The sequence below is a fragment of the Pempheris klunzingeri genome, chromosome 16 (genome assembly GCF_042242105.1).
Source record: "Pempheris klunzingeri isolate RE-2024b chromosome 16, fPemKlu1.hap1, whole genome shotgun sequence".
NCBI lineage: Eukaryota > Metazoa > Chordata > Actinopteri > Acropomatiformes > Pempheridae > Pempheris > Pempheris klunzingeri.
Window position 1 is genome coordinate 3,028,035 of NC_092027.1, and position 15,054 is coordinate 3,043,088.

The window sequence follows — 15,054 nt, forward strand, 5'->3', positions numbered from 1 at the left end:
AGTACAGTCAACAGACAGGGATGAGTCAAAGTGTCCTCTGGCCAGCAGAGAGTGCGTCACTCATACACATGAGCGAGCACATGGATGCACACACACATACACACACACACACACACACACACACACACACACACACACACACTCCAGTGCTGCCCAGTGAAAATCCTGCATCTCCAAAATGTCACTTGTTGGAAACCAAAATGCTGCTTTTTGAAAGTTTCATCCATTTGGTTTTTAAAGGATAAATCTCCATGAAGAGCAGCAAACAAACTCAAACGTACGTGAAGTCACTTCTCAGGAAAAAGAAAAAGAAAAACAGCTTTTAGCTCCACTGCTGTGTGTTTAAGAGTTTATTCAGCGGGCGTCTGAAAACAGAGCTAACATGCTGATGTCTGGCAGGTGCACTGACTCTTATTGTGAAAACTCCATGTTTTCAGAAACAGGAAGGCCAATAGAAGTTCATTATTCAGTGGACGGTCAGTTGATATGTTGTGATTTTAGTCGTGTAGAGTTTTTCTGAATTCTGATATTCCTTATGGCCTCACCTGTTAGCTTGCAGACGCCAACAGCGGAAAGTCTTTTGGCATCCAGCGACGACGTAACAACTGGAACGCCAAGCATATCGTATATTCTCAACTTACCATGTCACAACATCTCAGTTTGACATGTTGCTCTATATATATATATATATATATATATATATAAAACAAAGACACTGTCCATAAAGAGCAGGTCTCCACCAAACTTTAATTAATAGACACAATGATGAATGAGAATTTAAGATTTAGGATTCAAGATTCCTCACATGAGCAGCAGCAGATATTATATCAGGTGACAGTGGCGAGAAGAACTCCCCTTTAACAGGAAAAACTCCCCTTTAACAGGAAAAACTCCCCTTTAACAGGAAGAAACCTCAAACAGAACCAGAATCTCTTTCAGGGCCCGTGTTGGGAGCAGGTTAACATTTTTGAGAGAAAATTGCTTTACAAACTGGAGACGTGGAGTTTGAAAGACGTGTATCAATCAGGCAAGGATGAAAATATGTCACTGGTTGCATTATGGGAAATGTAGGATCCAGTGTTTTTTGGACATCGACCCAGACTTGGGAGTTAAAAACTGGATTCATACCACACAAACACACGAATACAAAGTTAAAATAGCGAGAGTAGAGTTCTTCAGTGACGTGAACCCATTCACACAAGCATGCACTTCAGAAAAAGTGTCCAAACTTGAGACTACATTTATAATCCCAAAACATCTGCGGGCGGTGACCTGGGTTAAGTCATGCTACGATGTGGCGTCCATGCAGCCACTCATCCAAGAAAAGCAGAGCCAGAGTCTCTGCAGCCGTCACGCCGCCAAGCAGCAAAACACGGCCATATGGCGGCACATCTCCATATGCTGCAGCACGGTTTACACGAGGTGAAGAAGAGCGAGGAGTAAACAAGCGTCGCTCAGGCACACGCACATGAAAGCGGTGAGAGTGTAAATAAGTGGGGCGGTGGTAGCCCAGAGGTGAGGGGAGGGTGGGGGCAGTGTGTGTGTGTGTGTGTGTGTGTGTGTGTGTGTGTGTGTCGGAGGGGTAACACACAGCACCCTTTAGCAGCACCGTTAGCTCCTGGTAGCTGTGAAGGAGCAGGAGGAAGCTGCAGTGTGTTCTGGGTAGAAAAGTACAGTCAGTTTTTAGTATTTTGTCTCTGTGCTCAACTCATCATGTTCTTTTACTGCAGATTTCCAGTTTTTATTTTAGGATATTTACAATTTGGATGAACTATGCAGGAATAACAGACATTTATTACGCGGCTGTTGTTGAATAACTCGATTCTGATTGGTGGATGATGGCACTTCCTGTTGCTATGGACGCCATTCTGATTGAGAAAGCATTTTTAAATCAGTAATAATAGTTTTTAAGTCAGTATTTTGTTGATGTCTGTGGTGTGAAGCCATGCAATCAGCTTATAATGATAATATAGAGTAGAGTCTTACTTATATTTGCTGTCCACAGTTTTTAGTGGCCAAAACTAAGTGGACAACTGGTTGTTCAGCTGCTGCAGGAACGTGGGGGGGTGTTAGTTCACGAGCATATCGGCTGGTAAAAGGCCGAGAGGAGGCTTCTGGAGGAGCTGAGCCGAGAGCGAGGGGAGCGAGGAGATACGTTCCTCTACAGTCTGGGATCTGATGGTGCTGTCGGTCAGGATGAGGACCGAAGAGGCTGGAAACAATCCAAGAAATCAGGGAGAAAGCACCCAGGTGTCGACAGAAGAATCCTGTCCTTTGTCTTTAGCACAAGATGCAACCAAAAAGTCACCAAGAATCATTGTTGGATCTCATGGGACAAAGACCACCTTCTGTTTTCCCAAAGCACACTGCAGCACGACGATGACCCAAAACATACGAAAGTAGAAAACCCTTGAATGGTCACCTGACTTTAATCCAACACAGCATGCAACACATGCATGATTTTTTTCATGCCGTGCTGAAGAAGACTGTAAACTAGAGACTGAGACCAGGAAATGTTCACTGAGCTCGTTTTCTCATTGACTTCCATCCAATCAGACTTTTTTTTTTGTGTAGTAAGAAAGTCTTTTTCTTTACTTTTTACTCGAGTATCTTTAGCGTCATCACAGCTACTCTGCCCTGAATGAGGGGATTTAAGTGTCGGGGGGGTCCAGGTATTTATTTATTTTTTAAACTTTTCCCTGAGTCACTCTTACAGGAGGTATTGTGCTTTTACTGGAGGAGAGAGTTTCAGTTCTCTACTCCCCAAAGATGAAATATGACGACTTTATTTAATGTTAAATTAACTTCTTCTGTCACTTCTGTCTCTTCCTGCACACTTCTCCTAATATTACTGTGAAAACCCTTAAATTAAATCCACTGTGGTGGAGCCAGAATTACACAAACTGTTGAAGAGGAGGAGGAACAATTTGAACCGTCGGTCCTTTCTGTGATTATGGGAGGATGTTTTAGAAGTAATCAGTGTGCAAAAAACTGTGTGAGGAGCATTTTACTTAGTAGGGAAGGTAAATATTTCATGAAATGATTATGTTTCAAAGTAGAAATGTGATCTAGAAGATAACTACATCCAGTTCTTCCAAAGCTGTACAACACTTAAGCAAATGTAATTAAATGTAAAATGTTTCCAGCTGCGCTCTGTGTGCAGAGACGAGATCCTAGCCTCCACCTTGAGCCCCGCTCGGCTCCCGCTAATGGGTTTCCCTGAGAAGCTGACAGGCGGTGTGCGGCCGACCTCCCCCACTAAAGCTTCATTAAAGCTTTATTGTTCCATACAGCCCCACATAATGCAGTCACACTTAGAGAAGGTACAGTGTGACGCCCTCCCCTCCCTCCCCTCCCTGCTCCACGCTGCAGTGTCTCAGGTTTACTCTCATAAAAGCACCGTCTGCATTAAATGCTCCAGACCTCCACATTACCTAAAAACATTCGTATTGTGGACAAACTTTGCACTCTGATTGGGTCACCTCGCTCCTCTGCAGCACGCGCTGACTGTCGTGTTTGAGGCTGAATGGATAGTTGGGATTTTTAGCGACCGCTGCCTCCATCGATGCACTAAAACTTCAGTTTGGACCCAAACTAACGATTTTAAACACCAAAGTCACACAAACACACGAGAAAGTTAACCAGTTGAGGCAGCGGTAGACCGGTTTGGTGAGGGAAAATGACAAAGGCAGCTTTTGAAGCAAGAGATGACAAAGAGAGAAAACATTGTGGGCTTTTGTTTAAGTGGCTAAATCACCTACACTTGATTTACACACTTAAAAATCACATTTTTCCCCTGATATCAGTTTTAAACAGTTATAATTTGTAGAATAACTAAAGGAGTTCACACTCAATTTGGTTACAGATGTTCTGAAGAAAATAATAAACCAAAATAAGGTGTTATTATAAACTATATTAGAAAACTTCCCCGTCTTGCAACTGAACTACATTTTGTCGTTCTTTATGTTGACGAGGTCACAAATATCTGATATTTTCTCAGTAATTTAAGAACTTTTTCAAACATTTCATGTTTATTTTAGTGAACAAAACACCAGAACAGTTTTTTTTTTCTGAAAAGTAATTCTTTTATTAATATTTTACAATCCTTTATTCATGGTTATGTCATTATTTACTTTTTCAGCGCCACTTTGCAAGTGTCATTATTCCATGCTGTCTGACGACAACAACATAAAAAAACAAAAAAAACAAAGGAGAGGTTTGAAGAATGAGAGTCTATACAACACTTTTGTCAAGGGGCAGAGAGAGATTCACATTTCGGCTCTCGGTTTGACCTCTCATCCCTTCCGCTTGTCCAAAAAAACCAAAAAGTAAACAAAAAGGTTAAAAGCAGGACTGTCGGTCAAGTGAATAAGTGTGGAGTTGTCTGTCTGTCGGTCTGTTTGGCTATTAAACCCCCCCATAATACTCCCACTGAGACGTCACTGATCTTTAAAAGAACAGGGGTCCTCGTTCTCCTCTGGGTTTTAAAATGTGTCCACGTCTCTGAGAAAAAAAAGTGAAAGTAATATACAATCTACCACGATTAATCCAACAAATACAAAATATAAAGATGGTCTCTCTTCCAGGTGCTGCTCCAAACATTGGAGGATAATATTTGTGTTTTAAAAAATCCTTTTGTGAAATGGAAAAGGGCCACTGGCAGGTAAAGAAAGGGGGGAAACGCCCGCTGGATTCCCAAACGATGGATAGAAATTACAATTTTGGTCAAATCTGTCAGGAAAGGTTGTTTACGGCTGTTGTGCTGTGACGACGGGAGCTGCTGGCGGATACATTTCCTCTTAAAATGATCTATCAAATACTTCCTGAGAAATAAAGGAAATATCTACCTGGCATGGAGAGAGGAGGGGAGGAGGGGAGGAGAGGGGGGAGCTGGCCGGCAGAGAGAGAGAGAGAGAGAGAGAGAGAGTGTTTGAAAAAAAATAAAATAACAAAAGGAGGGAAAAAAAACTAAAGAATAAGCTGCTGTGTTGGCAGCAGAGTTCAGGATGCAGGGTGCAGAAAAAGCCCAAACCACGACTCATTGGTAGTACGAACCGGGCAGAGTGTGTGTGTGTGTGTGTGTGTGTGTGTGTTTATTGTGGGCCCAGTTGGCTCGTTGGAACCCTTCGGTGTGTGTAAACATGGAGCAGAGAGCTGGAGGACAGAGGAGATGTGGGCAGCAGTGCTGGTGTTGCTCAGTTTGTGCTCTTCAGCACAGAGAGAAGAGGAGGAGGAGGAGGAAGAGGAGGAGGGAGGAAGAGAGGAAGAGAGGGAGGGAGGGAGGGAGGCTGGTGGGAGACTAACAAACTGTCCATCCAGCTGCTGGTAGCTTCCAACAGCCACGGCGCTCACAGCCATCACTGCTGGAGCTTCATGTGTCCAACCATTTTGCTCACCAACTTTTCTCACCTACTTCTAGTGGCGTCTAGTCGTGCTGCTGGCTCTGCTTCCTTTAGACCACGTTTGGTTCTTTAAGCAATAAATTAACGAAACTATGAGAAAGATTAAGAATCACCACCACTCTCGGTAAAGACGAGGCTCCAGCCGGCAGCTAGTTAGCTTAGCTTAGCTTAGCTTAGCACAAAGACTGGAGACCGGGGTAAATCAACGTTCGTTTATTTTCCAAAAATGTCCAAATGCTGCTTTGAATTTGTGTTCATGAAAAGAAGGACATGCAAATAAAGCTGAGGTACAGTTTGGTAACGCACCGCGACCATCACACCTCATTTAACCTGACGAGTCGTAGAATTTAAACATCATTGTTCGACAAAAACTTCCTGACACGTGGGTGTAAGATCGGCCGCCACACGGCTGTGAGCTGCTTTTGCTGGATATCTGTGCCTGTAAACTACAGTGGAGGTCAACGGGATTCAGTTTGTGCTCCGCAAAGCATTAAAACACGACTTCACAGCTACACCAGTGATCCACGGACATCGAGGGAGTTTGACGACGACGACGACATCGTTTCTGCTGCTGTCGCATCACAAATAAAACTCCCATTTAACTCCGCCGCGTTGAGAGCGAAGGCAGAAAAACTAAAACTATACGCATGACTAGATTCCACTAAAGAAAGGTGAGGAAAAGGTTTTGTTTATGTGCTTTAGGCGAACTGACCCTTTCATTTACAGACACACTGACGCACAGACGCTTACGGAAGCTCGGGGGGCCGAATGCAGGATTTGAAATAGATTTCTGGAATATGTTCTTCTTCTCCATGTATGATCTCTTTTCCTCTCAGAGTGTGATATAACACTGCCCACCAGGTAGGAGACAGTTACTACCAACACCTCTCCGGCTGTGTTGTCACACTCCTCCACCGCGGCTGGATGGGAGTAGGCAGGGCGGGATATTTTTAGACCACAACGGCCGGTGGATTCACAAAACCAGAACAGCCACTTCTACAAGACAGGGACCTCTGGAAGATAGTTAAGTGCAAGAACTTTTACCCACATCTCGCCGGCGGTTGTGTTTATCTTCCACCCTGCTGACCAGACGTTTGGGCTGGTGTTTAGTGCGCGGCAGTCAGGTTAGGTCGAGCCAGTGCTGCTGCACGCCAGAGGCAGGCTTCCTGGTCCGTTGGGGTCATCAGCGCCGAGGCGATGAAGCTCAACAAGGTCCTTCTTGTAGCAGCAGCAGCAGCAGCAGGGCAGGAAAACTTCATTATTTAGCTACTTTTTCAGCATGAATTCATATTTATGAGCCAACAGTGACGCCAGAATGATTTATCATGGTTGTTTTTTTGTTTTACCTGAGTTTTGCACCAAACCTCATTCAGATTTTGGCCGATTTTAGAGGTGAACTCTTCAGAAACACCTTCGCTACAAGAGTATAATGAGCCATGATTTAAGGTGAAGCCATCGTCAGAGGCTTTGCTGTTGTTTCCCACCGATCTGGACCAAACCTAAATTTCTGGTACCAAATCTAAAAAAAAAAAAAAAAAAAAAAGGAATGTCTGCATTTGTCCATGTAAACTGATGGAGCGTTGGAGAGTACAATAACTTTTTTAATACATTTCACAGTAACGTGAGGAGACATCTTCAAAATCATGTAACGCTTCCGGCCTTGAGCTACGCAAGCAACTTTTTTTTGTCTGGTCTCCACAGACTTTTTTTTGACGACGCACCACCCGGAGCTGGAGTCTAGACCTCCTACTGTGGCGGGGCGCGTCTATTAATTCATCCACCACAGGTAAACGCAAAAGAAAGTCAACATTAGCACCACTCTCCACCGTCTGTCCCTTCACTGGAACATTACGAAATGTACTCGCTTCTACGTTAACGTACCTTCAGCTGCCATTTCATTCGGTACGTCTGACGAGCGCTAATGCAGCAGTCCTGCAGTAAATCCTACCGTCCCGAGGCTGAAGTCTGTGCTGCTGTTGAACTGCACCGAATTATCCCGACAAGTGTTTGCACTAAGTGGGTTAAGAAAGAGCTCTCTGTAAACTTGCGATACAGATCGACAGCACCACAAACTGCCTCCAGACTGGTCGGCTCTCTCATCAGGGAGGACTTATCGCAGGACCGCTGAATAAGACTGGATTAGTTTAAGCTAAGCGAGATCTAAAGTGAAGTGCTCTCAGGTTATGGTGGGCTGGAGTCACTTCAGTTGGCGTCCTGCTGGATTTACAAAACTTAAATGACATTCTGCACCTGATTCCTGCCCTGCTGCTGCTCCATAAACTTGGGCACCGACGTGACACATATTTAGTGTGTTTGGTTGCGAGTTTGGGCTTCAGTGCTTGTTTCCTCTTTAGGTTTTCCATTAGAAAGGGAGCAGAGTTTGTACTGTGTGATTAACCAATTATCTTTGGTTCTTTAGGGGCTAATATAAGCTAAAGTTTAAAGCCAACATAACAGGGTGACACAAGGGGGGGGGGAGCACATGATAGTCTGAATACTAGGTGTGATTTTTGTGTCTTATCTGCCAAAGGAAACCAAAGTCTTGCTGTTTTAAAGAGAGAGTTCCAGTTCAGGAGAAGATGGAAATAAAAGGGCTGATGATGGAGGAGGAGGAGGAGGAAGAGGAGGAGGAGGAGGAGGAGGGATGACAGGGTGGGAGGAGTAATCACTGCCGGGGTGAGGATGATGAGGCGGGGTTGGAGGGTCGGAGGGAGGGAGGGCTTTCAAATGTGTCCTTTGCGAACCCGCTCGCGCCCCTCCAGCCCCAACGTCTCCTTCCGCCACCGAGCTGAGATCAGATCCAGGAATGTCAGCAGGCGGACCACCCTTCTTCGTGTGTTTCTTCTCCAATCCGTCCCTCTCTCACGTCCTCGGCTGTCCGTTCGTTTGTCTTTCCGTCTGTCTGTCTCGCTGCAGGTCACTGGAGGTCTCGGTCTTCTAGGTACCGGTACTCAAACGTGAAGCCCTCCTTCTTCCGCTGGCCCCACTTCTCATAGTCAAAGTAAATGTACGTTCCCTGAAAAAGAAAAAATCAATTGAAGCAACTGATCTACATCTATAAATCACAGCCTGGATAAAGAAGTGCACTCTCTCTAATGTCCAGCAGGGGGCGACAAACAGAAGTCTGATTGGATGGAAGTCAATGAGAAAACGAGACGACTTCTCTCCTGATTTATCAGCTCAGTGAACAGTTTCCTGATGAGTTCTTCTTCTTCAGCACAGCAGGATGTTCGTTTAGTAAATTATGGTCCCATTTAGAGGAAAATACACCAGGAAGCAACCAGAGGCAGTCTTTCTGGAACGAATGTCTCTCCTTGTGCCAAAAAAAACAAGACGGCGACACCTGCGAGGAGAAACTCGAGGCTAAAACTAACAGGTGATGTCATGGTGGCTACGTCTACTTCTTGCCACTCCCAGCATGCTTTGTGTGAGAGCACGTGTCCCCGACAACCTCTGCAGTCACTACCTCATTACAATAATAACACGCCGTCTGCTTAGAGCGGTAGAAGAAGGATAAATTATGCAAAAACCCTGGATTATTTCACACGTTTTAAGTTGTGACACTGACCTGCTCAAACTCATCCGTAATAGTTTTGGGTTCTTCGTGCCTCTGAAACCACATCATGTACTTTGTGTGGAACCTCCACGACTGCTTCTTCAGAGCTTTGGCTGCCAGATACTGGGCCTTAGTGCCCTGCAGCGAGGACGGGGAGAGGGAGAGGGAGAGGAGATGCAGAGAGGAATAACAAAGAGGATTTAAAAGGCGAATTTAATTAGCATGTACGCAAAGGACTTGATATGTAATGTAATATTCAATAGTAAGCTCTGTGAGTTATTTTGATGTTAACCGTTGTGTTGAACATCTGTGCAGCTTCAATTATGTCCCAGAGTTCCCTTCAACGTCCCAAAGCAGGAGCCTCAATGTGCTCCCACTTAGTTTGACCCCAATATTAGAGGTAGAGTCACACATCCTACCTCCAGGTAGTAAAAGATGAAGAAGAGGGTCTCTGTGGAGAGCCTCTGGTAAAACTCTACAGTGTCGGAGTGGGGCGGTGGCACCTGGTGGTGGAAAGGCAGGGTGGGGCACGGGTTCCTCATCAGGTACTGCCTGTAACATCCACACAGAGGGACTGTTAGCGGGACTAGTGTTACTCCACATGTACAGTTTACCTCCCCCTGCAAACAGTGTGTGTAAAACTGGCAGACTTCCCCTTTAACATCCTGGAAATTGGAAAATTTAAAAATCAAAACACGAGAACAAGAAGACATATAGATGAATGAAATATACACACATGTGGCATGTTGGGAAAGAGTGCTGATATTTAGCTGGTTAGCATGTTTAGCTAGTTAGCATGTACCAGATTTACGTTTTTCACCCTTTTCCGGCGGTTGAGTTTAATTTCAGGCTGCGAGCTAAAGTATTTCAGAAAACACTGCTGTTGATCCCAAATAAAAACATACTTATTAAAGATCGGTCAGGTGCACCAGAGGACTGTGACGTACAGAGATACACAACCAGGGTTGGGGTTAATGAACTGATGCATTAGGAAGGCTGACTCACAGATTCACCTCCCTGATAGTAGGAGAAGTAAGAAAGTCTGCCCGCTCCGCCTGGATGCACTTTTCCATCCAAACCGTGTATTTTTAGATCGGTGACCAACCCAGTTTGTCCTTTCTGTTTCCATTAGGCTGTTACAATGTTAGTCAGGTCAGCGAGCGCTAAAAATAATCGTCATGTCCCACTAACAGGCAGAAACTTTGAGGATGATAACACTCCTCGTGGAGAGTTTCAGCGTCTGACTAACACTCCAACACGCAGGTTTACAAAGCGAAGGGATTCACGGCTGGAGCTGTATGCAGATAAACAACAGAGCAAATGTGTGGAATCAATTAGCGTTATTAAGAAACAAGAGATTTGTCTGTCGACGTCAGAATCTCATTTTAAAGCACAGAAGAAGAAATCCCTGCAGGCTGTTTGTGTGTGTGTGTGTGTGTGTGTGTGTGTGTGTGTGTGTGTCACATTGTGGGAACAGAACACAAAGTCCCCATGAAGGCAAAAACCCACCGGGAGCGTCTGTAACGCGGCGCTCGCTCTAGCTGATGCTTTAAATCCCAGTAGGAGCCGCAGAGAGTTTCAGAAACACCTAAGAAGCGTCTCGGCGCTCGGCTCCGCTAAAGATACGCGTCTAGTCTATTTCTGAGCAGCAGAGAGCAGCCGAGGAAGGCAGGAAGTCAGACAAACAAGAGAATCCGGTCGGTTTTCAAGATAAAAGCCCTCCTGAGCAGACTTTCATCATCGCATATTCCACCATCACATTCATATACATCCATATTATTTAATAACTGGTGTCACCGGACCAGACGTCAGCCGGTCAGAGGGGTTTTTAGAAACACATTTAAACCAGACAGAATGAGGAACTTAGCCTGTTTGCTCATGTTGGAAGCACAAAAATCAGACAATCAATGAGAATCAGTCCTGAAACACACTCCTGAAACACTCCGGTGGGATCTAAAGCAGTGCGGAGGTTTCAGGGCTCTAGAGATCGTTATATTTTAGGGTGAAGACCTGGTCTAGGTTGAGATAAAGGTAGGGAACATAGCGGTTGTGGTTTAGGTAAGTCTCCGGGAAATGAATGCACTGTAACTGTAAATGTAATGTCCTCTGAAGTGATGGAAACAGGAGTGTGTGTGTGTGTGTGTGTGTGTGTGTCTGACTGTAAAACAACAGGTACTGTGGGACAAGAGGGTTTGAGTGTTTTGATTTAAATGTCAATTGTACCTGTGTGGGCAGACTGCACTGTAGATTCAGTCCCAGTATAATCTGTTCTCTAATTGTGCCTGGTGTGTGTGTGTGTGTGTGTGTGTGAAAGCACTAAATACTTATCAAACACATTATGTGATTTCCATTATGTCTCCTACTGTATTAATTAAAGAACTTTAAGCTGCAGCTGATTACTTCTGTGGATCGTTGATTTAAGTCTGATGACAAAGTAAAAGCTGCCAAATCTGGTTCAAGTTCTTCTAAATCTTTGTGCAATAAAAGCTTTTCAACGGCGAAAAGCCAACAATGAAACGACAAACGTGTTTCCAGGGACGCCTGTTTCTTCAGATCAGAGCCTGAGGCTGTTTTAGTCCGCTGGTTTTTACTTACTGTCGCTGGTTTGTAAGCAGAAGATCAGTTTAAATTGATTTTTATCACACGCAGCAAAATGAAACTGATCACTGCAGCTAATATCAACGAGGGATATAATACATTTATTTTAAAAAGAAGAGATAATTGTTGCCAAAAGTTTATTAGAGAACATTTTTTAACCTGCTAATTGGGTTTTATCTGATTTTCTCCTGTTATTTTTCAGATTAATTTTCATTTAATTTATTTTCCTTATATTTTTGATTAGAAAAAAACGGATTAATTACAGAATTTAAAAAGATTCAGTGCAGTATTGTACCAGCAGTCTTAAGATATTTGTACTTCAGTGTTTTCATGTTACTTTATACTATCATATCATTTAGTTATATATATTTTTATTCGGTATTGTTACAAGAATATGATTACATTTATACAATTATTTATAATTAACTTTAAACTTACGAACTAATCGTTTATATAACAGCTACTTATTAACACATCAACAACAATCATCCACTAAATGGATGAAAGGTGATTGGACATAAACAGTATTTTTATTTTTAATACTGTTTATGTCCACTTTGCTGATAATTCTTTAGTAAAAGTACCAAGAAAGTACTGATAGAAGTTTTTTTGCTGATTTGAGTTCAGATCCCAGCAGCTACGTAGCTTCTCTTCCCACGTTTGTACTCTTTAAACCAAACACACACGCGTGTCTTATATTGTGATGCTCACCGGCGACCTTCCTCCAGCCAGCTGCTTAATCTTTTATGCTTTTAAAGTGAAAATCGTACAGGTGACTCCTCATTTCACCTTCACTCAGCTGTTCCTCCTCCAAAGCCACAGAAAAATAAACCGGCCGTTTGACGCGCTGTGTAAGAAAACTGATTTTGTAGCTGATGCTGTCAGGACAGAGTGTTTGTGTGAAGGGAGAACGTACAACGCAAACGTTTCACTGCACCTGATCCTCTCAGAGTCTGACGGGTGGGGCATGTGCGTCCACGCCGCCTCCTCCATGGCCTGTTGGTAGAGCTGGTCTTTGGACAGGGGAACCGGTCCCAGCGGGCAGACCCCCAGCGACGGGGGGATGCTGACCTCCGACAGCGAGGGCTGAGGCGCCGTCTGGGGGCCCGACTGGGCCGTAGTGCTGCTGGGGAAGATGTCTGAAGAGAGACGGGAGGCAGAGAATTAACGTCGGGGGAGACGAAAGGGTGATGGCGGAGGAAGTCGAGGATGTAGGGGAGCGAGAGAGGATGTGCAGAACGGGGAGGGATTCAGGATTTGGAGTCAGAGAGACAAAGAGAGAGAAGTTGAGTCAGGGCTGATAATATCATCAGCAGTTTTTGTTCAGAGGAGGTTGAGAGTGGGAGGTGAGATGACATTTTGTTCCATTAAAATACAGCTTTTCTATTTCTGCTCCGTGGCAACCCTCTATGTCCTTTTATCAAGGTACATGTGTGTGTGTGTTTTACCTGAGGTGAGGTGCAGCGAGGGCACGTCTCCCTCCATCCCTGAGCTGAGTGCTGCTCGCTCGGCCATGGACTTCAGGCTGCTCAGAGGCTCCTGGGGCTGACGAGGACAGACAAGGAGACTCATGGGAAAACAGATTCTACCGGACGTGTGCTCACAGTTATCGTGCCTGACCCCGAGGAGGACCTCCAGTTCCCGCACCAGTGATAATGTTGTCATGGAAATCACTTTGGCTTCACTTTTTTTGTTTGGTCCCACATGTCCTCCTGAAATACGCCTGAAATACACTTTTGACAAAACATCCGGCAGCTGAGGAGCGATTTCAGCCCCCGAATGACACGAGGGGAACACTTCTGACTTAATCCAACAGAAAATAACCATATTTCAGTTCAGTTTTTGGTGTGGAAGAACTTCACTGGCCTGCACACAGGTATGAAGAAGGAGGAGAAGGAGAACTTTACCAATAAGCACTTTCCAAAAACAATTACTTTAGAGGGCATAAAAACCAGAGGAATGATCAGATAAGTAGAATTGATACGCTGATAATCTGAAAATCATTCATAAATACAGTCGGACGCTGAATGCCAGTGCGACAGATTTTAGATTTCTACTGCTGCTTAATTTCTTTGTAATGTGGAATTAAACATCACATTTACTACAAACAAACAGCCATGATGACACCATAAAGATCCCCAGCTCTAAATCATAGTGGGAGCAAAAAACAATGAGTGAATTAATAGACTATTGAGATTTAGGATGTGAAACACCACATCGTCTCTACAAAACCTGTTCACCAAGCTGTTTTACTGTAAATCCTGTGTGTGTGTGTGTGTGTGTGTTTACCCACTAGCACCTCACATTAAACGTGACCTGTATCTGGAAACACTATTTGGATATAGTAAAATACATGTTTCTTTAGTTGCTCTTCAAGCTGCTGTGATTTAGGTGTTTAACTGCCCCTCACAACACACAGTAGGAGTTCGGTTTAAACAGCTTTCTGGGGTCCGTTTTGGACGTTCAATGAGTGCGCGGGAGATCGGCGCCTACAGGACGCGTCCAATAAACGGAGGTACTCAAAAATCTTCACAGAGCCTTTGCTTAAATCCTCTGATGACAACATTTACACCACGCCGACCCTCACACACTCAGACGCGTGGAAAGTTTGACCCCAGATTTAGTCTAGCGGGGGTTTATGACTCATTGTTGATGAGATTTGTACCTGGACAAACCTGCGTGTGCTTTTTGTGAAATAGTCTACACACCGCTGTTCTCTGAAATCAGAATATGGCCTCTGTAGAGAGACACAGTGAAAACAAGTTGACCTTTGACCTTTTAGATAAAAAAAAAATGTCAGCACTACATCCTATTAGATATTTGTGTGATATGTTGTCATAATCTGAGTGTTATTTCTTGAGTTGTGGCCAAAAGACATGTTTTTCTGAGGTCACACTGATCTTTGACCACTAAAATCAGCTCTTCTTCGAGTCCGAGTGAATGTTTATGCCAAATTCACTGGCTCGGACGCATGAAAACAAACTACTGAAAGCTGAGATAAAGCAAAGCAAACATGGAGTTCATCCATGGCCACACACACACTCTAATGTTACAGCTGGAACATGACATATATATCAATATAAGATCTGATCAACATGTGGGCACAATCCGACTAACATAAACATGTAATATATCCAGATACGACCGTGAACGTGTGTTGTCATACACTCACCTTGATGCTGTCGGAGGACTGCGAGTAGGACAGCGGCCCGTTCAGCAGGCTGCCGCCGCTCACCGTTTTGGCTTCGCTGTAGAAGGCCGGCGATGGGGAACTGGACGACAAACTCAAAGAGCCCAGTAAACTGGGACCAGTGTCCTTACTGGGGAGAGACGAAGAGAATGAGAGGAAGGATGACAAAGGGGGCAACAGACACCAAGATAAAATCAGGAATGTTCCTTCAGGTTAAATATTAGCACATCTGGTTAACATCACAAAGTTCTTTTATTTCAATCTGATCTGATGCCACAAAGTCTCTGTAACGAGTCGCAGGCGGATGA

General features: G+C 44.2%; 1 protein-coding gene across 3 annotated transcripts in view; it reads right to left on the bottom strand.

The window, feature by feature from the left end:
* Positions 1-8,230: 8,230 nt before the first annotated feature.
* Positions 8,231-15,054, bottom strand: part of LOC139215318 (CCR4-NOT transcription complex subunit 3-like) — a 30,533-nt gene continuing 23,709 nt past the window's right edge. For 2 of the 3 annotated variants that reach the window (XM_070846247.1, XM_070846246.1), the window contains exons 14-19: positions 14,729-14,876; positions 13,005-13,101; positions 12,473-12,695; positions 9,378-9,510; positions 8,971-9,096; positions 8,231-8,418 (exon numbers count right to left, since the gene is read on the bottom strand). In XM_070846247.1, the coding sequence (XP_070702348.1) occupies positions 8,320-8,418; positions 8,971-9,096; positions 9,378-9,510; positions 12,473-12,695; positions 13,005-13,101; positions 14,729-14,876 (826 nt within the window). In that variant the 3' untranslated portion in view covers positions 8,231-8,319. The remainder of the gene's footprint in view (positions 8,419-8,970; positions 9,097-9,377; positions 9,511-12,472; positions 12,696-13,004; positions 13,102-14,728; positions 14,877-15,054) is intronic. The other variant, XM_070846248.1, reaches the window with a different exon arrangement.